The 27373-nt window shown below is 36.3% G+C and overlaps 1 protein-coding gene across 2 annotated transcripts; it reads right to left on the bottom strand.

Annotated features, from left to right (window-relative positions):
• Positions 1–2672: 2672 nt before the first annotated feature.
• Positions 2673–27373, bottom strand: LOC124136553 (benzoate carboxyl methyltransferase-like). 2 transcript variants are annotated; one of them, XM_046502470.2, is made up of 3 exons: positions 27311–27373; positions 17643–17700; positions 2673–5527 (listed from the first exon to the last, which is right to left on the bottom strand). In XM_046502470.2, exon 3 carries the CDS (start codon positions 5473–5475, stop codon positions 4252–4254), a length of 1224 nt encoding a protein of 407 aa, XP_046358426.2. In that variant the 5' UTR covers positions 5476–5527; positions 17643–17700; positions 27311–27373; the 3' UTR covers positions 2673–4251. The 2 variants fall into 2 exon arrangements, with proteins under 2 accessions (XP_046358426.2, XP_048249571.1); XM_048393614.1 differs by lacking the exon at positions 17643–17700 and having other exon boundaries at positions 27311–27369.

The raw sequence follows: 27373 nt of genomic DNA, 5'->3' as shown, positions 1-27373 counted from the left end.
AGTGCATTGTCTAAACTAGGTCACATATGCATTTCTTCAGCTGTTTCAATAATGCAGTGCGCTGTCACAGCATGCTGCGTAGGTCTGTACAGTAAAAATGTATTTTATTAGTTATTGGTCGATCCTTCATAAATCATATTTTGGCCATTCATTTCACATATGCCTCGGTAGAATTGAGGTAGGGGAAGGACTTCTGGTCAGTTCACAAGGTATTCAGATCTCTAGAAACTCGTTTATCCGGACATCATTTTAGAAAAAGCAATTGTCCGGATAAGCGAGGTTTGACTGTATAGCGCGTGATACATGACAAAACAGATATGTCAGGACCTGATTCGCACTTGCTGAAGGGATACCAATGGACCCTGATCATAATACATTGGTTGCTTACATATATATGTATCCACGTCACACACACCAAGAGCAGGTACAATTATTTGAATATTTATCGTAGGCAGTTTGGCAGAGTATAGGTTTTATCAGCGAATATATATATGTCTTATATATTCCCTGAGTTAAATAAGTTAAATATATATATAGATAAATATTCACATCGATGCCCAAATCAAATTATAACACCAGCTGGGCTATTATTACTATGGCCAACAGAACAGAGTCATGTGCAGGTCAGTGGCTCCTAATTAGTGCCAGAGAATGGCCGGTTGGCCACTGAAGCTTAACTTTGCGGATGAGGTGCGGGATACTGCAGGCTGACCATGTATGTAACGTAACACGATACATTACAGTCTGACAGTGAGGGTTAAAGATAGTACGCTTTCTGTGAGTCGGGACTTGTCCCTCGGACAGCGGCTAGGCAGGTTGGCTCTCTGACGCCTCTGATATGCTGCCTGGCCATGTCTGTCCCATTACCACAATCGTGATTATGCTCATGCTGTAACTGTTATATCACAAATAAAGTGTTGTGGACCTACTGATGGACTCCTGTGTTTGAAGGACAGATATCCCAAACGTAACAGCCCGGGATATATTATTAATATTACATGAATGTTACTGAGCAGTCAGTGAGAGTTTATATCTTTGCGCTTAATCAGCAACATTCAGCCTTTCACGTATATTACAACTTTGTATGTTAACTTTCCTTTCCAGAAATACCATAGAATGGTGACAGAGATGAACTTCTACCCCAATTACAAGAGATGTGTCTTTGACTAAAATCTGCTTTGTTATTTTGATTTCAATCGATAGCCTTCACCTGGAAGGAATTTATACTTGTATTATTTCATTTTTTCGTTTCATAAATAGCACTCTGAATTTTGGGTTTTCAAATAGCATGTCGCAGAAATAACTCCAGTTGGACCCTTAGACTTGCAAGAAAACTCCTTATCATTGGCCGAAACATGCCCCATGTGTGCTTCTTGCTTTGTCAGACCATACCCATACTTTTGAATTTCTCAAAAGCTTTTTTTTGTTTAAAGCTATTTTTGGAAGTATAAATGGGTTGATTGGTGACTACCACAGAAGTAGCAAATGGAGTTATGTCCGATGAAATTCTCTGCTTGCCTTTGCATGTGTTTGCAGGATACGCTCACCTTTTTGCAAACACCTGTCATCCTCACTGTTTGATAGTAGTTTATACACGTAAGTATGTATAAGTTGTATGTCATCTTAATATATCACTTGTGTAATCCCTGTTTTGGGGGGTGTACTACAATCATAAATCAAAGTTTCTTTTGAGCTAGCATGAATATCAGAAAATACTTAGCAAGTCTATGCTTATCATTCCCTCTACTCCTACCAAAGGCTCTAATTGTGGCTAATTGTTAAATATTCTTCACGAATACTGTAAATCATGAAACGTGTAACCAAATTAATGCGAGTTTAGACCGCTGGCTAGACTAACATCTAGTTTCTGAAATGAACATATTTTACAAAAATTAAAAAACAATTGTTTAATTATATTAATAAAATATATAACTGCAGTAATCTAGTCTTGCCAAATATTATTGACTTGCATCGGCTGTATCGGATATATTTGGTTAAGGAACTGTATGACAGCCTAAAATGCGCTACGAAAGTAATGCGATTAACTTTGCTTTTGACCTGTAAAAGCTAACCAGCAACGAAAACACCAAGACTGTCGACTTAGAATTCTATGATGTAGTTTTGGTGGCAGTTCGATCGAAAACTACCATTTGCTATCTTCAAAAACTTGACTTCAACTATTGATCTAACTTCTATTAAATCAAAAGCAGGACAACTTATCCTCATCTTTCAGGAAATAAAACAAGAAAGACTTTCACACCTTGAGTTAACAGCCGATTTCATATTGAATTCACTACAAAGGACAACTTTATGACGGGGGGTGGGGTCATATGAGCCTTGATGGCAAAGGTATCAACATATGTGGGAACAAAGAAACGTGAACCAATTATTTCAAATGTTGGAAAAAAGGAGAAAAACAGTACAGTCACGGTCTAGTGACCGTACCGTTTCCCTCTCGCTTAATTGTCTGTCTTCCGGCACCATCCGACAAAGTCCGGTGGTCGTCGTTGTCTTGTGTCTTTACATTCATTGTTAGACATCTGTCAGACATCCCATTTGTTAGACACTTTTAGTAATGGTTGATTCATTACTAATCCCATGCCTGTTACCTACGACTCAGTCCTTTCTTCATCCATTTGTCAGCCAGTAAGGAGTAAGGAAAGAACACCACAAACTGTTACTCATATGTTTATTTACAGCACTAACAATTCAAATGACATGAGTCATATCAACAAAATTAAATCAATGTCAGCACTAAAACACGCATATCAAAATATCTGGAGCCTTTAGGCGCTACAAACAAGTCCATCAAATTTGTATTTAAATGTTGATTATATAAGATAATGTGATTATTTCTTATAGTATCTTTCCAGGATTTTGGTATGTTTAATAGAACTTGGTAATAGTCACTAATTTTAATTTAGTATTTTGTTTTCAGTTCACTAAAGGGCACTATCTCATCTTCATTACAGAGATCTTTCATAGTGTAAATTCCCTTAAAATAATTTCTTATAATGAAATCGGTTTTCTAAAACTGAAGATTACACTAAATAGGGTCTGATAGTACTTCTCCAATGTTTGTGGTGTTAGTGTTGTTAATTGTAATACGTATTGGAGGAAATGTAACTCATAAATGCTTTCGAAAATTTATTCAGGAAATTGTACTTATGGAAGTGAGATATGAGAATTTACACAAAGAGATATTACGGAATTAGTCAACCGAAAGTTCAGTGAGTCTTATTCGGGACTGACTCAATCAGGTTTCACTGCCACAAGATATTTCAATAATATGATACGCTGCAACAAACCTGCAATAGAACATACCCAAATTGGGCTACTCTGCCTTTCTTATGGTTTGCTCAATATGTCGGTGACATATCTGTCTATTGATATTTGCACATATCACATAGAAGTAATTAACAATCTGGAAGTGGGTATAATGTATTAGCTTACAGAAACTACGAATACGTTGAAGTACTGTACATATTAATGATATTCTTTGTATTAAATGCTCTGTTTTAGAAGATGAGAAGCATGTAATCCTGCTCTGTCCTCAATAAAATGATATACACTCTTCATATTTTCCTCTAATGTTATTAATTGTAATGACATAAGATATAATGGTTATGTTATTTGAGACCTTTGCAGTGGGACAAACTGCAAACATTTCATATAGGGAGGGAAACCAGACTTTAGATGACATCTGGTTGGAACAGAATATATTTACTCCAGTTCTGGTTCCCATTTTTCAATTTCATTCTCCCAATGACAACATCACGTACTGACCTAACACACTCTGAAAAACAGGTTCCTCTGCTCTTGGGAATAATGTGTTGGCAGATTCTTTGACAGTATCCATCATTATTTTAAAGTTGTAATCTCAACGGACAGGAGGCTCCTTACGACATGTTGATTCACATTTGAATAACTGACGAAGGTTGTCAATATTAGAGAAGTCACCAGTTTGTATGCATGACCAACGTGTTGGAAGCAGTATAATCAGTCTTGGCAGCCACAAGTAGTGGAATTACATCACAAGATGCCAAATCCATATCCTGTTCCTAAAGTTAAACAACTTGGGTGAAATGGTGTTCGTGTGGTGTTCGAAATTGAAACGTGCTTCTTGAAATTTCAAGTATTGTGGGACATTAAAGAATTAAAATCGATAACATAGTATTAGTTATTATGCATTTATATGTATGTATGTGGACATGATACAAAGTCTTGCTCTTCTTGAGGATTGTAAGCTGGCTATTCTTTTCTGATCACAAGATATGTGAATCGCAAATCATCCTTGAATTCTTCGGGGCTCAGCTTTGAAATTCGTTTTTCAACACTGTCATAGAACTCATCCACTATCTTCTTCTTCTCCTCCTGTGAGCGGGAGTCTGAGAGGCCGTTCATGAAGGTGCTATTGCTCCAGTTCCTATGGGCCGATGTGTACATCCGAGCAAACTCCTCACTGTCATCAATCCCTTCCTTGTCTTTCTTTTCCCTCCATGTTGTGTAAAATATGTCAGGGTTGATAACCGTTTCAGCTGACAAGAGACAGAGTCCGGATTTGGAAACTGCTGACATTTTGTCATCGAATGGTTTTCTCAGCTGAGCCATGCTGTGAAGGCAAAATGAAAGATTTGTATTCAAAAATTCTTCTTTTGAGATTTTCCCAGATTCTCTATATTCCTGCCAAACCTTAGTGAGTAACGTTATGAACGTCTCAACAATATACTTGATTTTTCCACTGTTCTTGTCTACAGTCTCACATCCGGCACCAAGAATAAGCAGGCCTCCCTTTTTCATTTCTCGACTTCTCCAAAGTAAGAAGGTCTCGAAGTCGATCTCAGAGTGTTTTTCTAAAGCCATCTTCTCCTCAGCACTACTCTCAGGGGTTTTGTAAATTGAGTCCTTAAAGTTTGTTGGAGTCTTCGACAGCCAGTGAACAGAGATCATACTCATGATGAAATGCATTGAATTTGAAGGTACACATTGTTTGTAGAAGTTTGTCCCATCAGCGAAAACATAGACGTTGTCCATTTCCAGAAGGTATGAAGGAGGTTCGGGAATGATTCCTGACATACGTTTGAACAGGGAATTGAAATCATTCACTTCCAAGTCTTCATAGATGACCTGGAATTGTGCCTCTGGACCGTGCTGATCTTTCAGAGTTGCCAACATCTGCCCAATGAAGACCATGGAAGCAGAGCCATCAGCTGCGCCATAGTCGCCTATGTTGAACACTGAGTCTTTGGCAGTGAATGGAATGGATTTGACCAAGTTAAGGATCTTGTCTCGTACTGGTTCCATGTAGCCAGCATTCTGCTTTCCGAGTGTTGATCCATAATTTCCGTCTCCTGTTTTTCCATATGGCACATATGCTCTTGGGCGACCTGCATAGTATCTCACAGATACAGCTGTATGTATTTTGTGAATATGTAAATGTGTTCGTATCGCTGAAGAGAGTATACGGACGGACATCCTTGAGATGCAGGTCTTTCGTCAGCCTTCTTTTGTTTTATCTGTAAAAATGCTGAAAGTATAAAATAGCATAACAAATTTCATGCGTAGAACAAATACACACTTCTAAGTATATATTTGTCAAAATGTTCCAGTTCTATGTAAATGATAAAATTAGAAGGTAGGATTTGCAAACAGCATTTAATGTAAATGCACTATTATGTGTTCTCTTTATGTTAGATTAGGTACAAAAGATTCAAATGCACATCTTCAGGAACTTCGAACCTGTACAGGAAAATATAAAGGTGTATGTTCACTAATGCAACTCAATCATTTCTGTCATTGACTGAGGGCTTACTTGGACACATATAGCGCACAATTAGCCTGTATTTATGTTACCAAACAAAGACATACAGTCCTACATGAGTATGAATTTGAGGATGATTATTGATAAGAAGAATTATGCATATCACCACACGACTGTCCCTTCTTAGATGAGGGATAAGTAATTACATGTGCTGAAGATGACTGGTTAGTCTTAGTGATCTTGTTGAGGATGATTGTAGATACTGAATAATGATATACATAGTATTATTTGATTGGATATTAATTACCAAATTTAGGTGTTGCTAAATGTATTTTGATCTGATTTCATTTTCAGGTTTCTGACATTTCGAAGTTGACTTTACATGATTGTATACTGGCTTCCTGACGTTTTGTTCAATAATGTTCAAACAGATCATTCCCTTCCACTGTTTTATCCATCTGACCTGGAAATGAAAGAGATCAGTGAAACCGCCTTGTATGTGTAGCAGTGACGTTTTCACGTTGTATTTCATTTTAACACGTCCCATTTAAGTTCTGGAAACCCAATAGTCCAGAAACTGGGTCAAAGGTATTTACAAAAATAAACATGCTGTACATGGGAACATACTAAGAAAGAAAACATGGAAAAAAAATTGTTCAAAAACTCAATATTTACACTATGGCCTGCCCATGAGCGAAGTGTGGCCCATGGGTAGGCCCATGGGCGAGAATATTTTCCTTTGCTCAAAAATCATGTTTTTGTTTTCCAAATACATAAATGTAGTTCTTATAAGTATCATGACACAAAATTTAACTCATTTTAACCTAATTCCACGATTTTATAGCGATATTGAAATATTTTGCCCATGGGCGAAAAAAAGGTTTGACCTATGGTCGAGAATATTTTCCTTTGCTCAAAACTCTTGTTTTTGTTTCCCAAATACATACAAGTGTTCTTACAAGTTCATGACATACAATTTAACTAATTTTAACCTAATTCAACGATTTTATGGCGATATTGAAATATTTCGCCCATGGGCGAGAAAAGGTTTGGCCCATGGGCAAGAATATTTTCCTTTGCTCAAAACCCATGTTTTTGTTTCCCAAATATATACAGGTGTTCTTACAAGTTTCATGACCCATAATGTTATTGTTACTCATTTTAACTTGATTCAACGATTTTATAGCGTTATTGAAATATTTCGCCCATGGGCGAGAAAACGTTTGGCCCGTGGGCGAGAATATTTTCTTTTGTTCAAAACTCGTGGTTTTGTTTCGCAAATACATAAAGGTGTTCTTAGAAGTTTTATGACATATAATTTAACTCATTTTAACTTGATTTCAACTATTGTACGGCGTTATTGAAATATTTCGCCCTGGACGAGAAAGTTTGGCCCATGGGCGAGAATGTTTTCCTTTGCTCAACAGTTTCAGTTTCAAAAATACATAAAGGTGTGTCTACAAGCATGACACATGATTCAACTCATTTTTACTTAATTGAACTAATTTGTGGCGTTATTAAAATATTTCTCCCATGCTTTCGTCAGTCCCTTTAAAGCATTATCTAATTGTGTGCAAAGTATATTGTATCTTATGAAATATACTTTATATTATATCATTAGATTATTATTTAAAAAGAGCCTTTGGTTGGATGTTTACTTTATAGAGGTTTTACAAATTTTACCTTTTTTTATATTGTAACGATCTTTAATGAACCCGGCCCAAACTCTCAAAACGTTTTGATAGTTTATCATACAAATTCATGCGCGTGTACTCCAATTCATTGGCGTTATTTTCAACAACATTAAAGTTTAGTGAGTTTCTTTATCATTTCACATTTTATGTCCCGTTGATACATGACACTGGGCAATTTAAGTGACACTAGGTATGCAATATACAGGTACACGTGCGCGTATTTTAATGGAAAAAAACCCCGATTCGTCTTTCATTGCATAACGAAATCTCGAAATAACTAAATATATTATTAATTAATAAAATGCATTATTTTGGTAATCTTACATTATTCCAATTCAAGGGGCTTTCTCCCCCTGCATTTGTGTTCCACGGTCAAAGGGAAGCTACTCTTCCTGGTTTAATAGTGCAAGGGAAGCTACTCTTCCTGGTTTAATAGTGCAAGGTACCTTATCAGTGTACTATCAAGGAATTGTTCTTCACATGGGAAGTAACCCGTGTTGCAGCTGAATTTAGTTGCTACATCCTCTTTTTCATCCACACAACCACACCGGTAACACGTTTATTCCCTCCCATCCCTCCCATTACTTCTCTTTTTAAACATATATACCTCATGGGCGGATACAGCTCTTTTGAAAAGGGGGGTTGGGTGGTGGGGGGGGGGGGGGGGGGGGGGGGGGTGCACAATTAAGATCTATTTATTTTCTTTGGTGGTAATTTATACAGAAATAAAGATTTTTTTCGAAATAAAAAGGGGTGTGTGCGAACCCCCGCACCCCCACCCCCACCCCCACCCCCACCCCCACCACCACCCATACACCCCGCGCCCTCTGTATCCGCCAATGTATCTGTATAACTTTTCCTCAGTTGATAGTTAATCTAATTTCAAGTATTTGTATGTGTCGGTAACATGTACTGCTGCTTGTTTACCTTTATATTGTAGTTGTGGCAAGTTTTGGACAATTCAGTATATGCGAGGCAAGAGCTGTCCTGGCATAAACATGCGTCGAACAAGTCACAGGGGTTTGTATGTGCACAACAGGTGAAGATCATGGATTAGCACATTCTACACATAACATCGCACGACAATTGGTTTGTATGCGTCGCGGAACACTTTTGGGCTGGGAGTAGTGATTTTGGTGTTTTGGAGGTATTTGAGGCTTACCCTCTAGGCCCTATTGTATAATGGTGGTTGTAGAGCCTACAGCAGACCCCCTATGTGCTTTTCCCTGAGGGGGTCCGATCATTTGGCTCCGTATGGTTTGTACCCTCGGAGCCGCGTTTGCTGTTCTGTCCGGGCACCTTCGGATTGACAGTCAGCCGTGTTTAGCGTTTCCCAGCCCTGGAGAGTTCTCCAGTCCTTGTACTTTTCTGTATATAAACCTGTGGCCTTACATCCAACTCAAGTCTTTGTGTTTTTTCTTGCAATGGTGCAGCATCTACTTCTGCTAAAGCATTATCCTAAAATAATTATTTAATTATATGCGGTGTCGAACTGACCAATAAAGGCGATTGAAGAAATTTTGAGTGAACATTTTGACACAAAAGCAACTTTTAAATGCGTTGCCACTTTTAGTATAAAAATGTGTTCAGACAAAAAACATCCTTCTTATGATAATTCTCATTTTACTCATTCACTCATTAATACGTTGTATTTAATTACACTGTCAGTCTTACTTACAGGTGATTCTACAATACCTGCTCTTGGTCAATTACAATCTGCCACACCACGCGTGTTATGCACCAGTTATGCAGGTGTTGCTGTGGGCAAATACCTAACCTGTATATATATATTTTGAGTCATTGATGCATTGAAGTTGGTTATTACCAATAACATGGTTTATTTTGATGGATCTTATTATTCACAAAAGAAAGGAGTAGCCATGGGTACTAAGGTAGCCCCTACTTATGCCACCCTTGTGTTTGGATTTTTAGAGAATATGTTTTATGGTAAGGTGAGAGATACTCTTGGTGAATCTATGAAAGAACAAATTGAATATTCATGAAAAAGGTTTTCAGACGACTGTTTTATCATATTAAAAACCAGTGAAAGTCAACTTACAGCTGTTCATGAAATTTTAAATTCACTTAATGCGTCACTCAATTTCACTATGGAAAAAAGCAAATCCAGTTTTACCTTTCTCGATGTAAGAATCAATTTAATATCTGGGAGATTTGTACAAACTGATATCTTTTATAAAGATACTGATACGCACCAATATTTGGAATTTGGATCATGTCACCCGTATCATACAAAACGTAATATCCCTCACTGTCTCGGAAGACGTATTTGTACCATTGTTTCTGGGAATGATGTTAAAACTACCCCCCTTGCAGAACTTAAGAGTTTCCTACTGCATCAAAATTATCCGCAAAGCTAATTGAAGATAGCATACTGAAGGCGCTAAGTATTGAGCAACTAAAACTGAGAGAAAAGTTTGAAGAAAACAATATGGGGAATAATTTAACTCTAGTATCTACCTTCAACCCTAATCATGAAAAATCATTATCAATGGTTCAACGATACCTGCCTATTTTGAATCAAAGTGTTAAAATGGAGAAGATATTGAGCAAATACAAAATTATCAACAGCCAAAGACAACCCCAAAATCTTAGAAAGATTTTGACAAGTTCTAAATTTGATTCTGTTGTCATCACTCCACAGGTTTCTAAGTGCGGCGACAAACGTTGCCTAACTTGCAGCAATATAATTGAAGGCTGTTCAAAGGACACTAAATTTACTGTTAAACAAAATATGACTTGTGATACTAGAAATGTTATTTACTTGATTGTTTGTAGTGGATGCAATCAAAAGTATATCGGAAAGACAGAACTTAAATTAAAAAGAAGAATGAATCTTCACCGTTCACAAATAAAGCAGCCACACAACCGCACGATTCCACTCAGTGAACATTTAGATACATGTGGAAGTGGCAACTTTTTAGTTTTCCCGCTATATAAGCTAAATTTTGATCATGAACCTACATTGTTTCAAAAAGAGCAACATTTCATTCATAAATACGCGCCTAAGTGAAATGTAAAGGCGTAATTTATTTGTCCATTGTCACCTTGGTATTGTGACGCCATAGTTCTCCTAAATGTTATGACGTCACGTAACTATATGTTACTACTTCATGTCCGTTATTCAGTTATGGCCTGATGAGACTCGAACGTAGTATGAGGTGAAAGCGCTAACCAATTAAAACTGTGTTCAATCTTACTCCACTTATTAAATTATTACTATATATATATTATTATGTATGTATGTGTGTGTGTGTGTGTGTGTGTGTGTGTGTGTGTGTGTGTGTGTGTGTGTGTGTGTGTACGTTTGTATTGGTATAAGTTGGTACTACTTACCCTAAGTTATGTATGTATGATCGAGATTCCTTCTTTTCAAATTTTGTTCAGGGTTGGAAAATAACTGTATCCGTAGTACTCGAAATAAACAGTTAACATTATCAACTGCACATAACTGCATTACGTACGGTCTGTAGTTCTTCGTGGTCTCATTCTGTGACGATGAAAAAGGTTTTCAGACGACTGTTTTATCATATTAAAAACCAGTGAAAGTCAACTTACAGCTGTTCATGAATAGTCGCTGATTCTCGACAGTAAACACACTCCGTGTCAAGCATACGCAACAATGTACTCAAGTATTAGATTAAGATATTTACCTCACTACAGCTTTACCAGCACTGAGTAGGTCATGTGGTCGTACTACTGAATAAACTACTGACTGTTTACACAGCGGGTAAGGGCTACCACATTCACCCGTTTCCTTCATGACACTGGTGACCTATAAACTTCAACGTGTGTACAGTGCGGAAAGTCAGCGGCTTTGATACACGACGCGGGCTATCTATATAGGCCACGGTGAGGTCACCGGCCATTGTTCTAAATCCTCCCCAAACCCTCCGTCAATATTTACCCGCTCCATTGTACCCCGTCGTCTGTCTATTCATCGGTCTATTTGTTTAGAGGATTCCCCTATTCTTTTCATGAATTCGAAGTTATACATTTTCCACTACTAACAAGAGTTTTGAGCAAAGGAAAATATTCCTGCCCATGGGCCTACCCATGGGCGACATAGTGTAAATATTGAGTTTTTTTTAAATATTTTTTCTTCCTTTTATATCCCCATGAAAACAGTATGTTTAATTTTGTAAATAACTTTTACCCAAACTGGTCAAAGACCGTAGAGTTTCTGGACTGTTGGGTTTCCAGAATTAAAATGGGACGTGTTTTTAACATAAATAGTCAATAAAAAGTCAATAGTTTTCTTGAACCTCGGCGTTCTAGCTGTCACATCTGCATCATATTTATCATTGTAAGGAGTGACGAAAACTCCCCTCCCCACTAGACTGTATGACAAGATGGATGACTTTATCTTTCCAAAAGTCAATTTTCCCTTTATCTCGACTGTTGTTCAAGAATCTCCATTGAGGTAAAGCATGCTCTTGTACGAAGATTTTAAAGAGCGCCATACAACTCTTGCTCAAAAGTCGTTTGATCATGATAACATTCAATGCCTTGGTAAGGCTTCCACAAAGGCTTCTATGGTAAACATAAGGAGGACATTTCCAAATTTGAAGCAACCCGGACCAAAATTATGTCCGATCCAATTCTCTATTTTGCTTATATGCTTCCGTGTTGTTTTTTCAGGTGAACAGTTCCCTGTCTATCAACACGTGCATGAACACACATTCGTATACACTTAAATTCAAAGGCGTTTTCTCTATAAGTGCAGCTCCTCCAAATGCACACAACCAGACTGCTTCACCAGCAAGCACTAACAAGCAGTCTGACCGACTTAAAAGTCTTTCAAACAACCTTCAAACGTGCGTCGTAACAATATCTAAATATTCAACGGACCGGAACGAAAGTTAGTAAGGAACAGAAAGCAGGACGAGACGTGTGTAACGACCAGAACTGGGATACGACCAGAACTGGGATAAACACCGTAGAGAATTATATCTTTGGCATGCAACTATGTGTTTAATTCACAAACATTTAATAAGAGCAAAATCATCTGCACTTCTTCTGTTTTGTATTTTTACTCCGTTCTGCAAAGTGCGCCAATAGCAATGCTACTGACTCGATATCCGACATTTGCAGCTAAATATAGCAGTGAATAAAAGTGGTAATGCGGAACTAAAGCGGAATACAAATGCTTCTTTTTATTCAGATCGCTCATGAAAAAGTGCAATTCCTATAAAAATGGTCGTGTTGCTTATTATCTGTAATTACTGCCCATTGCCATGTTTAATTTCTAACCATGATATCACTCCCAAATGTATTATTTAATTGTCTATCATATCATAACCTTTGTGAGGTGGTGCCATGTTTAATAACAGAGTAAATTTTCTGTTAAATAGCTATCTTGGCAACTTCTGAACACAGTGTTTTCCTACAAAATAGCAAAAGCCAAATGAAAATAAAATTATTCTCTAATTTATGTATTTTAAAGATGTTATGCCACTCATTGGTGGGGATATAAGTGTAATAATTCAAGTTCCTAGGATGTTTGTGTTATGCTATTTTTCAAGAGTTATGAGAGTTGGACATATTTCTTTTCATACACAGTAACACAGCAGGTAAATATCTAGGAATAAATACTCATGACATTGTACAATAGGCGATGATGTTCACAAAATATATTTGGGAGGGTATCTACATCAATATAATAATATTAAGTATTTTGAATATAACTAAGTGTGTCATTTAACATCAAACGATGACTACTCAACATGTCAGAGTTGAAAGGGGTAAGTTAAATTTGTACTATTCAAGGGATTTCTAAGCCCCAACACCTCACAGCCCTCTGGCAACTGATGCGTGTGTTTTTGTTTGTATTCTCAAGTCCCAAAGTCATTTTTTGTAATATTACTATCATTATCATGTTAGATTTTAGTGGTAACAATTATTCAAAATCACTCAATTTGATTATTGTGTACATGATGATAAAAGCAACTATTTTTTATATTAATGGTGGAGGTGCATGTAACTGCTTCCACGCATAGCAGATGCATGAAGTGAGAGAGTTTGTGCTTCATCTTAGAAGTCTAATTTAAAAAATAAAAGAAAATAATTACATATAGAAATATTAGAGCAGAATTTGTTTAAAAAGATTTCTCTTGTTGAAAAAGATTTCTTAGTGTTTTAGTGTCGCATAATTTAACAAATTTTAACTTAATTCAACTATTTTACGGCGTTATTGAAATATTTCGCTCTGGACGAGAAAGATTGGCCCATGGGCGGGAATATTTTCCTTTGCTGAACAGTTTTAGTTTCGCAAATACATAAAGGTGTATCTACAAGCATGACACATGATTCAACTATTTTACGGCGTTATTAAAATATTTCTCCCATGTTTTCGTCAGTCCCTTTAAAGCATCAACTAACTGTGTGCAAAGTGTACTGTATCATGTGAAATATACTTTATATTATATCATTACATTACTATTCAAAAAGGGCATTTGGTTGGATGTTTCCTTTATAGAAGTTCTACAAATTTCACCTGTTTTACATATTATAGCGATCTTTAATGAACCCGGCCTTACCTCTCAAAACGTTTTGACAGTTTATCATACGATTTCATGTGCGTGTACTCAAATTCATTGGAGTTATTTTCCACAACATTAAAGTTTAGTTAGTTTCTATTTCATTTCCCATTTTATGTCCCGTTGATACATCACACTGGGCAATTACGTGACACTAGGTATGCAATATACAGGTACGCGTGCGCGTATTTTAATGGAAAAAAACTATACGTATTTTATTGCATAACGTTTGGCTGAATATCTTACATTCTAACGAAATCTCGAAATATTTATTTAATTACATGCGGTGTCGAACTGACCAGTGGCAATTATGTTTCAATGCGATTGAGGAAAACGTGAGTGAATATTGTGACACTAAAGCACCTTTAAACTGCATTGTCACTTTTGGTATGAAAATGGTAATAGTTAAGAAAAACGCAACAGCCTTCTTATGATAATTCTCATATTCTCATTAGTACGTTTTGTCTAATGACAGTGTCGGCCTTATTTACAGGTGATTCTACAATACTTGCTCTCGGTCAATTACAATCTGCCACATCACGCGTGAATAAACAGTTATGCATGTGTTGCTGTGGGCAAATACCTAGCCTGTACATGTATATTTTTTTGTGGATACATGTATTACTTATTTTCGTTGATATGTGGATATATTAAGCACAACGACACAAAAAGTTTATGAAAGATGAATTAGTGCCTTGATATATATATTCAACGAGAACGAATCTTGTGTTTTCTCCGCGATCCTGATGTGTATCATCGTTTAATGGGTCATTCATTAAAAGTATGTTGTGAGGCGATATCAAAGGAGCCGCTCAATTTACACAGTGTCGTCCGTTTCGCGTGAACTACCACCCTACCCTGTCAGTAAGAGTTATGTCATCGGTACACAAATATATTTGGTGCGATGTCAGTGTGGAAGGAGTTTGAATTACGTCCGCCACTGGCCACAGAAATCCTCAAAGTATAGTAACAATCAACAAGGCCAATGCCGTACTAATAACCTAGTGACTCACGTAACAACGGCTGTCAATCTGTCTGCAACAGCTACCATACCATCATCCCTGTCACAACTGGCGTATTATCGGCTTATTCAAAATATTAATTGTAGATACGTCGTTAACAGACTAACGTACGTCGTATTCAGTCCTCAACTGGATGTTACATTCCTTGTATCAGCTAACAGCCCTGTTTGTGAAAATATTTACTAGACATAAGGTTTAAAGACTAATAAAATCAATTGTAAGACCGCATAGACCATAAAACCGAATAAAATATGTCTTGGTATCATCTCTTGTGTATTAGATGATGGTAATGACCTGAAATGTTATAACGTTAGATTAAGAAGGAGAAACATTAAAGTGTTTTACACTACTTGGAAACATGAGCAATAAGATGTAGCAACATAAACATGCATGGATTAGGGAAAATGGTGAAAACAAATTGAAAAGGATATTAATACAAAATTATTGAACTAAATAACTTGCCTGAACAGAAGGGGTACCCAAACTTGTTTGACAGTTATTCGTGTGTTGTAGACTGTCGAATGGGACTCATGTGTGTACGTAGGGTACGCATATCTATTGCAAGTTTTAGTACTCATACACTTTCTCTTTTTGTGTTGATATGATTTCTTTTTTCGTACATGATATGATTTCGTTTTTATCTTTGGCTGCTATGTTTATATATGTTCGAGTAGTTGTCTGTCCCTCATAAATTTACATAGTTCTGCCTCGCTATTGCATCTCTTGACTACAGGAGATCTACAGCATATAGCGGATCTAACTGCAATTCTTGTTTTAACCAAGCCCGGGTTTGACATTCCAGTAACTGGATTCAGGTTGATTGCAAGATATGCATACCTCGTCATAGTGATTGTTGTGAATTCCTCAAATTTTTAAAGTTTTGTTTGTTTGTTAGTTGTATAACGCCGCACTTAGCAATATTTCAGCTGTATGACGGCCCTCTGTGAATAATCGAGTCTGGACCAGACAATCCAGTGATTGACATCATGTGCATCGATCCACGCAATTGGGATACGATGACATGCATCAACCAAGTCAGCGAGCCTGACCACCCGATCCCGGTAGTCGCCTCTTACGACAAGCGCTGTCGCCCATTTACGCCAAGAATGGGTTGTTGAAGATCTTCACGGGTCCATTGACGCAGGGATTTGTGTGAAGTCATTCAGACAGCATGCAATGCCAACTCAAAAATTATACTCAGTGTCTCCGCAAAGTAATATAGTACGGTACTTAGAGTACATGTGAGATTATACTCAGGTTAGGGAGATGTTTAATCTATATAACGTGTTATTATTCTACCTAACAATGTATTTAATGAAATGAATGTAAAACAAACTCAACGGCTAAAAGGTTTCATTGAAAAAATTACCCCTGATCTTGCCTTATAAAACAACTGCAACCCGACACAGATTAAACGCAACTTACAAACACAATCATAATCTGGTTAATCTGTAACACTCAACGAGTTAGAGCCGCTTACACTGCCCACAGTATGACAGTATTGGGCAGCTCAGTAATGAGGAGGTAAAACCAGGCAGGCACGCTGGTCACACTTGACTGGTCTGACTGATGATTATGTCGTCTGACAATTCCGAGTGAACCATAGCAAGTAGTATCTGCGAAACTATTTGCTCCTTTTATGGGACCCATTAGTTTTATGTCCGTGGGCCTCGGCACAAGCGTGGTGTTGGAAGACAAGTTATACATGTACATCCGATATGGTGACTGTTTTTCGCTATTCATATTCTAAATACATTCATAATACCACAACATTTTAGTACTCCTTGAAACTTTATAATCACTTCAATTTGTACAATAGATTGAACGAGAACAAATGATATATTGCAGATTATTAAATCATTGTCTCTATTATCAGCCGCTACGTTTGTATCGTTTGCATTGTACAAAAAATATTTTGTCTGTCCTTTTGCAGATTTAGCGTCAGAATGTGCTCATTCGAATTAGGAACGAAAATAATTGCTTATCATGAGTATATATGATACAGTTAAAATTTACTTGTACACTTTAGACGTATTCATTTTAAAGTCGTAACGACCTTCGCGAGCGTGTTGAATGATCCAGGTTAATTGGAACGAAGTCTAGAAAGGGTTATAAAGTTTTGTATTTGGTAATGTGTAGGTTTGTTAAATATGATTTTTTTAATTCCTTTTATCTCAATATGTAAAAACATAATTATGCGCTTAAAAACAGAGCTGACTTGATGGGAGATATGGCGTTAGCCACCTGAGATTGTCTGTTGGACACGGTTTAACCTTACTGTGTCCTCACCCTGGTTGTTGTTACCGTTGTTATAAGGGATTGACAGCTTCAGTGACAATGTTGCTGAACAGTAGAATCTGATGGACGTATTGTGCAGAACCTGTTTGACACTATGGGTTCCAGGGCCACTAACACTCTGAGCTGAACAAGTTTGGTCCTAACCGCCCCAACATCTACAAGTTTGTAAGCTTGTAGACATCATTAAGAAGAAATTAACAGTCCCATGCTGAGACCTTTCTCAAAATTCAGGCCGGTGGCAGAATGCCAACAAAGAGAAGAAAATATCGCAACCCCGACACAAGTGTGCTCAGTCAAACAATGAACTTACGACCTGCAGAAAACAACTCCAGTTGAGTATGCCGATGCTGTATCTCAACCGTGTTGGCCTGAAAATTTAAACATGCTAATTAAATTCATAATCGTATAATTATTTTTAATATTACCCGTATCTTAATTTGTTCTTGCACTGTATCATATCGTGTATTTCATCTGTATATGTATAATGTGTATATGTATAAATGACTACACTTATACCGCATATTCTGCAACAGAGTATAATTAATCACCTTATTATTGTCTCTCCATTTACCATGGCTAACTGCACTAATAGTCTTTTAACAGTTGACACCGATTTCAGTATACATGTAGGCTTTTTGTTCAAAAAGGAATATGAAGGAAATTATATGTAACAATTAACTGTGTACTAATTACATGTTTGAATGTTATCAGTTTTGCGTTCTGAGATACAGTGATGTAAGCATCTTCTACAAATAACAATACAAGTATATAATAAAATACAAAACTCTCTGCCGGAATTTTTTGTGGAAATCATTCGATCAAGTAAAAATGACTGCGTGACAAGACGAATCAACTATTTATACCCGATAAAAGAAACTGCCTTATATTAGGAACAGTGCTATAACAGGACATTTGAAATTTCTAACAAGCAGATACATTAGAGACAGTGACTAGACTACATGTACGTAATCCGTATCAATCAAAGGTGTAAAAAAACTGAAAATCATATCTGTCGGAGACCTACCAAATTACCAAGTTTTATCTAAACTATAAACTATATTTATTACAATGCAAATACTTTTGTGATACATTTTTCAGAGGAGAGGGCATACACACAAGTATATTGCTCCCGTGTGTGAATGCAGGTTGTACTTGGCATCTCAGTTCTCAGTTTTATACCGGTTGTATATCTGAATCGTGAAACAGTCCTCGATCTCTTGATATAGCTACTCATAAATAAGTAGAATGTCGTCATCAAGACGAAGAGGAGAATGTACGAGTTCATTCACCATTTGATCATCACAGTCGACTGCTAGGAAATATATTTTTTTGTCTAACAAAATACAGACGGACCTTTCACTTTTGGATGGAAAAGAGCTAATTCAACCAATACCATCAATCATGTTCACTAAAATAAATGAATAAAAAGTAGTATAGTTCACGCCGTGATATATTTCATTGTAAAAAGTCAGTCTTATTCTTGTTTTCAATCTTAATTTCCAACTCTGTGATATATTTCGTTGCAAAAGTCAGTCTTATTCTTATTTTCAATCTTAATTTTCAACTCTGTGATATATTTCGTCGTAAAAAGTCAGTCTTATTCTTATTTTCAATCTTAATTTTCAACTCTGTGATATATTTCGTTGTAAAAAGTCAGTCTTATTCTTATTTTCACTCTTAATTTCCAACTCTGAAAGATTTCCTGTTTAGAGATAATACGTTAGTATGTACTCTGAAAATAATGTTTACCTCATCCGACATCTGTATGAATAAAAAATAGTATAGTTTTATTGAAAAAATCTCTACTTTAAAGTAGTAGTAAAAAAACTAGTATATGGTCAGAACAAAGCCCAAAACCTCCCGTTGTGGTAATAGGAATGTCTGGAATGTGGGGAATAGTATGGCACGTCTGGTCTATTATGGAATGTTTGGAATGTTGTAGAAAGCCTAGAATCGTATGGTACGTCTGCTCTGTTATGGACTATTGAGAATGAGTATTGGCATGTCTGGAATGTTGTAGAATGTTAGAATCGTATGGTACGTCTGCTCTGTTATGCTCGGAATGTTGAGAATGGGTATGGAACGTCTGAAATGTTATAACACGTTATCTCACCGATAGTGTTTTCCAATCCTATTGAAATTCACGAAACACATATCTTCCGTGTAGCATGTATGGGCTTTAAGAATTTTTACCCACCTCAACCCTACGCTGTGATATACCACCGTAAATGGTCTTATAGTAATAACCGCCCCCCAAACACACACACACACACACACACACACACACACACACACACACACACACACACACACACACACACACACACACACACACACACACACACACACACACACATACCTTATGATAACCCTTGTTTTAGTTACAGTACCCTGTTTAGAGATAATACGTTAGTATGTACTCTGAAAATAATGTTTACCTCATCCGATATCCGGCTGTATGAATGGGCGGGACACCCTTTGTACTGATTGAGGCTGATACAGGCTGCCACTTTGGGAGACGATGTGGGTCACCCGTGTCGAAAAAAAGTTTTATCATTTTGAAAATGGTATTCATTAAATGGATTGGAATGTCGCACTGGATAGTTGATCCAAACTTCCATCTTTCTCTTCATGTTGAGTGGCTGAGCGAAGTGGAATGTCACTTTGAATAGTTTATCAGGAATTCTTAAGTTCTCTCTAGACTGAAGTGTTGACCAGTCAACCACGCAGGCTTGTCTCGTTGGTAGCAAATGATCGTGAGGTTAACCCTTTTCATCCAACGATATTATAATGCATTTAAATGACACGCATCAAACGTTTCAAGTGTTAAAAGAGCGCGCGAACCCATAGTATTTCACAAGAAGTTCAGCTTTAGGCGAAATGATCTCGGCTCGTAACACATGCGCATGTGGGCACTGCTACTGATAAGACCTATGAAAATAGACAGGAAAAACAAAACTCTCAGTTTACATTCAGGCGTAAACGATACAGTAAATCACGTTTATTTATCTTAGTTTCTCTCAAATTTAAGAAACATTGTCATGGTATTAGTAATATGAAATTGTAATCAAAGAAAATTATGTAAATCGTGAAACACTGTCTACTGTTCACGACGTTTTGTAACATACGATCTCCCTCGTTTTCTTGTCCTTGATATTTACGTTTGTCTGTTTCAGCAACTAGACAATTTTGTAGGTTTCTTATCTGGTTGTTATTGCACTTCATCATGTCGTCCCCTTTTACCACCCCTGTTTATACCTGTGTGTTTTGTCAAAAGGTATACAGCTCCAAACGAGCTTTAGTTAGGCATCAGAGAAATTGCGGGTTATTACAGTTGTGAAGGGAGGATAACTCTTACTGTTGCTTTGTCTTGCAAATTGTAATGCCAATGATGACAGAGCATGAGATAACAAGTTCAATTCTCCATTAGTGATGGTTTTATGAAATATATGTTATTTGCCTTAAGTTGGTAATTTTGAAACCTTTCTAATTATTTCAATCATATTAAATGATATTATTTAGATTCCATATGTATCAGAGACCATAAAATATTTAATGGTCTCTCCATATATATGAGGACATTTTGCTGGCAAAATGGTTATGAAAGCTGCAATGTATATATGTCAATAAGCTACCAGGAATGGTCCAATGAGTTTCATCGTTAACATTCCGCATCTGCTATGCCTTGAAGCAGTTACATGCACCTCCAAAATTAATAAAAAAAATAGTTGCTTTTATCATCATAATAATAAAAAATAATAATCAAATGGAGTGATTTTGAATAATTGTTACCACAAGATTCTTGCATTATAGAAATAATCATATTTACGCACAAAAAATGACTTTTGGACTTGAGAATACAAACAAAAATACACGCATCAGTTGCCAGATGGCTGTGAGGCATTGGGGTTTATAAATCCCTTGAATCGTACAAATGTAATTGTACCCCTTTTAACTCTGTTGTGTATCATATTCTCTGTTTGATGTTTAATGACACACTCAGTAATATTCAAAATAATAATATAATTATATTACTGTACATACCCTCCTGCATATATAGTGTGAACATCATCGCCTATTGTACAATGTCATGAGTGTATACGCCTAGATATTTTCCTCCTATGTTTCTGTGTATGAGAAGAATAATTAAAATAATCTTCAAAAATAGCATAACACAAACATCCTAGGAACTTGTATTATTACACTTATATCCCCACCAAGAAGTGGCATAACATCTTTAAAATATATAAATTAGAGAATAATTTATATTTTCATTTGGCTTTTGCTATTTCATAGGAAAACACTGTGTTCAGAAGTGGCCAAGATAGCTATTCAACAAAAAACTTTACTCTATTATTAAACATGTCACCATCTCACGAAGGTTATGATATGATAGACAATCAAATAATACATTTGGGAGTAATATCATGGTTAGAAATAAAACATGACAATGTGTAATAATTACAGATAATAAGCAACACGACCTTTTTTTATAGGAATTGCATTGTTTCATTAGCGATCTGTATAAAAAGAAGAAATTGTATTCCGTTTTAGTTACGCATGACCACTTTTATGCGATGCTATATTTAGCTACAAATGACGGTTATCGAGTCAGTAGCACTGCAATTGGCACACTTTGCAGAACGGAGTAAAAATAAAAAACACAAGAAGTGCAGATGATTTTGCTCTTATTAAATGTTTGACAATTAAACAGATAGTTGCATGTGACAGATATAATTCTCTATTGTGTTTATCCTAGTTCTGGTTCAAAACGACCGATATCGTTCAACGGCATGGGAAAGTTAAAGCCCTTGACGTGAAGTTTAGACTCATGTGCCGTGAAAAAATGCACTTGTTCTCGCACATGCTCTGACCCAACAGGGAGCAGGTGAGCCAGTACACAATACAGAAAACATTTCTCGTCCTCTGTGTTTTTAATATTCAACAGAGAACGTTTCCATTGCAGCTGACTGGGAAGGGGAATGTAGGAAGAGCCGCGAAAAGGTTGAAATTTCACAACGGATAATTTCACACTGATGACCTCTTCAAAGTTTAAATTGGAACTATCCCCTTCAAAATTGTCTAAATCTCTCATGATTTTATTCGTGTATGATAAGAATTGCGTGTCTAAATCGTCGGCTACAGTAGTCGGTTCCATTCTAGTTCTGAAATAAGGCGTGATATAAGTTTTCTCGCCTGTTGGTCCAGTCTTACTCAGTTTAAAATTGACGCATAAGCCCCATTTGATGGCTCGTTTTTGCGCCAATTCAGATTCTAAATGTTGAATAACAATGGGTTGAATTTTCAATAAACTGAAATATGGATCGTGGCCTTCCCTACCATGAGGAATGAAATCATATTCCCTAGCCCGGCCTCCTTATGCTTGTCGAGAATAGCACCCCTGCAAAGCCTCGTTGGGTCTCCGGCGTTTGGCTGCCGAGTCTGCCCCACGACCAGTTTGAGAAGACAGATGGTTTCGTTTTAAGTGCGACGTGAGAGCTTTCGTGGAAGGAAAAGATTTGGAACACGTTCTACAATTAAACGTTTAATTGGTAGAAGCAGAGCTAGTACTTGCAGATTGAGTACTGTTTGAACCACAATGATTGTGAGAAACATGACTTCTATAGGTGGGATAGTTCGGAAGAAAGGTATGACAGAAATTGACACGTCAAATTATCTCTGTCATGTAAATGGTACGTTTTCGTATGCGAATCTAAATTGTCTTTACGATTGAAACTTTTGGAACAGGTGTTACATGTAACTGCTTGAGACGAAGGCCCGCAATTTCTATAAGACCATGTACGGTGGTATATCACAGCGTAGGGTTGAGGTGGGTAAAAATTCTTAAAGCCCATACATGCTACACGGAAGATATGTGTTTCGTGAATTTCAATAGGATTTGGAAACTGTTCATGTATCCTTAAAAAGAACTGGGGGTGTTTCATTTCAACCTAGCTTTTACAACATACTTACATTCATTTATCACATGTTCGGTGAATAATATGTGATGTGAACCGGATATAAATTAAGAAGAACGTGTATGGTCGGATTTAGGGTTTAGATGGGAAACTTAGGGTACGATATGAGTGAAGGAAATCTTTCAGAGTTGGAAATTAAGATTGAAAATAAGAATAAGAATAAGGCTGACATTTTACAACGAAATATATCACAGAGTTGGAAATTAACGTACAAAGCTTTTGTTGAATATATCTGTGTAATGAAACTGGGGGTACATATTTGCGACATTCTATAATAAATCAGGTGCGTTAGAACATTGCAGACATTCCATAAAAGATCAGACGTGTTATAACATTTCAGACGTTCCATACCAATTCTCAATATTCCGAGCATAACAGAGCAGACGTACCATACGATTCTAACATTCTACAACATTCCAGACATGCCAATACTCATTCTCAATAGTCCATAACAGAGCAGACGTACCATACGATTCCAGACATTCTACAACATTCCAAACATTCCATAATAGACCAGACGTGCCATACCCTTCCCCACATTCCAGACATTCCTATTACCACAACGGGAGGTTTTGGGCTTTGTTCTGACCATATACTAGTTTTTTACTACGACTTTAAAGTAGAGATTTTTTTAATAAAACTATACTATTTTTTATTCATACAGATGTCGGATGAGGTAAACATTATTTTCAGAGTACATACTAACGTATTATCTCTAAACAGGAAATCTTTCAGAGTTGGAAATTAAGATTGAAAAAAAGAATAAGACTGACTTTTTACAACGAAATATATCACAAAGTTGGAAATTAAGATTGAAAATAAGAATAAGACTGACTTTTTACAACGAAATATATCACAAAGTTGAAAATTAAGATTGAAAATAAGAATAAGACTGACTTTTTACAACGAAATATATCACGGCGTGAATAAAATAGAGAAATATTTTATAAAACTCTACTATTTTTTATTCATTTATTTTAGTGAACATGATTGATGGTATTGGTTGAATCAGCTTTTTTCCATCCAAAAATGAAAGGTCCGTCTGTATTTTGTTAGACAAAAAAATATATTTCCTCGCAGTCGACTGTGATGATCAAATGGTGAATGAACTCGTACATTCTCCTCTTCGTCTCGATGACGACATTCTACTTATTAATGAGTAGCTATTGTTTCACGATAGGGTGACATTCCGTTTGATGACGATGATTCTAGTATACATCTGAAAGTATCGACCCCGACTACATTCCACATAGCTGGCATTCCTAAAGAATTCCAAATTTCTTTACGAAAGGGATGACATTCCATTTGATGAGGATCATTCTAGTATAAATCTGAAGGATTCTACCCCGACTAAATTCCACATAGCTGGCATTCCTAAAGAATTCCACATAGCTGGCATTCCTAAAGAATTCCTCAACTATGACATTTTAACAAAGGCCGCATTCTTGACATTCTTAACAAAGGCCGCATTCTTGACATTCTTAACATGCATGCATAATGACTCCGTTCTCATTGTGACGTCATGCATGTCTATCAGCATAACAATAGGCTCATGAATATTCATAGGGCGCCTTCCGCGGAAAGCGCTGAAGGTGTTAATTTACTCCTACGGACACCGCATGTAATTAAATAATTATTTCGTTAGTTAGAATGTAAGATATTCAGCCAAACTTTATGCATTAAAAGACGAATAGTTTTTCCATTAAAATACGTGCACGCGTACCTGTATATTGCATACCTAGTGTCACGTAATTGCCCAGTGTGATGTATCGAAATATTTCAATAACGCCGTAAAATAGTTGAATTGAGTTTAAATTTGTTAAATTATGTGACATGAAACTTCTAAGAACACCTTTATATATATGCGACACTAAAACACAAGTTTTGAGCAAAGGGAAATATTCTCGCCCATGGGCGAAATATTTCAATAACGCTATAAAATAGCTGAATTAAGTAAAATTGAGTTACATCATGTGCCATGAAAATGGTTAGAACACCTGCATGTATTTGCGAAACAAAAACATACGGTTTGAGTAAAGGAAAATATTCTCGCCCATGGGCGAAATATTTCAATTTCGCTATAAAATCGTTGAATTAAGTTAAAAGGAGTTAAATTGTGTGTCATGATACTTGAATAAATACATTTAATGTATTTGCGAAACAAAAACTTGAGTTTTGAGTAAAGGAACATTTCTACCTTTTTCTCGCCCATGGGCGAAATATTTCAATATCGCTATAAAATCGTTGAATTAAGTTAAAAGGAGTTAAATTTTGTGTCATGATACTTGAATAAATACATTTAATGTATTTGCGAAACAAAAACATGAGTTTTGAGTAAAGGAACTTTTCTACCTTTTTCTCGCCCATGGGCGAAATATTTCAATATCGCTATAAAATCGTTGAATTAAGTTAAAAGGAGTTAAATTTTGTGTCATGATACTTGAATAAATACATTTAATGTATTTGCGAAACAAAAACATGAGTTTTGAGTAAAGGAACATTTCTACCTTTTTCTCGCCCATGGGCGAAATATTTCAATATCGCTATAAAATCGTTGAATTAAGTTAAAAGGAGTTAAATTTTGTGTCATGATACTTGAATAAATACATTTAATGTATTTGCGAAACAAAAACATGAGTTTTGAGTAAAGGAACTTTTCTACCTTTTTCTCGCCCATGGGCGAAATATTTCAATATCGCTATAAAATCGTTGAATTAAGTTAAAAGGAGTTAAATTTTGTGTCATGATACTCGAATAAATACATTTAATGTATTCGCGAAACAAAAACATGAGTTTTGAGTAAAGGAACATTTCTATCTTTTTCTCGCCCATGGGCGAAATATTTCAATATCGCTATAAAATCGTTGAATTAAGTTAAAAGGAGTTAAATTTTGTGTCATGATACTTGAATAAATACATTTAATGTATTTGCGAAACAAAAACATGAGTTTTGAGTAAAGGAACTTTACTACCTTTTTCTCGCCCATGGGCGAAATATTTCAATATCGCTATAAAATCGTTGAATTAAGTTAAAAGGAGTTAAATTTTGTGTCATGATACTCGAATAAATACATTTAATGTATTTGCGAAACAAAAACATGAGTTTTGAGTAAAGGAACATTTCTACCTTTTTCTCGCCCATGGGCGAAATATTTCAATATCGCTATAAAATCGTTGAATTAAGTTAAAAGGAGTTAAATTTTGTGTCATGATACTTGAATAAATACATTTAATGTATTTGCGAAACAAAAACATGAGTTTTGAGTAAAGGAACATATTCTCGCCCATGGGCCTGCCCATGGGCCAGTCTTCGCCCAGTGTAAATATTGAGTTTTTGAACAATTTTTTTTTTTCTTCCTTGGTATGTTCCCATGAAACCAGCATGTTTTGTAAATACCTTTAACCGAGACTGGGCAAAGACCGTAGAGTTTCTGGACTTATGGGTTTCCAGAATTAAAATGGGACGTGTTGTAGAGTTTCTGGACTATTGGGTTTCCAGAATTAAAATGGGACGTGTTTTTAACATAAATAGTCAATAAAAAGTCAATAGTTTTCTTGAACCTCGGCGTTCTAGCTGTCACATCTGCATCATATTTATCATTGTAAGGAGTGACGAAAACTCCCCTCCCCACAAGACTGTATGACAAGATGGATGACTTTATCTTTCCAAAAGTCAATTTTCCCTTTATCTCGACTGTTGTTCAAGAACCTCAAGAATCTCCATTGAGGTAAAGCATGCTCTTGTACGAAGATTTTAAAGAGCGCCATACAACTCTTGCTCAAAAGTCGTTTGATCATGATAACAGTCAATGCCTTGGTAAGGCTTCCACAAAGTTCTATGGTAAACATAAAGAGGACATTTCCAAATTTGAAGCAACCCGGACCAAAATTATGTCCGATCCAATTCTCTATTTTGCTTATATGATTCCGTGTTGTTTTTTCAGGTGAACAGTTCCCTGTCTATCAACACGTGCATGAACACACATTCGTATACACTTACATTCAAAGGCGTTTTCTCTATAAGTGCAGCTCCTCCAAATGCACACAACCAGACTGCTCCACC

The sequence above is a fragment of the Haliotis rufescens genome, unplaced genomic scaffold, assembly GCF_023055435.1.
Source record: "Haliotis rufescens isolate VD_foot unplaced genomic scaffold, xgHalRufe1.0.p SCAF_12, whole genome shotgun sequence".
Classification (NCBI taxonomy): Eukaryota; Metazoa; Mollusca; class Gastropoda; order Lepetellida; family Haliotidae; genus Haliotis; species Haliotis rufescens.
Note: the sequence above shows the minus strand (reverse complement) of the source record. Positions and strands in the feature narration are given on the sequence as shown.

Coding starts and splice junctions, on each gene's coding strand:
- LOC124136553 (XM_046502470.2), bottom strand. CDS start 5,475: ATGTCCGTCCGTATACTCTCTTCAGCGATACGAACACATTTACATATT.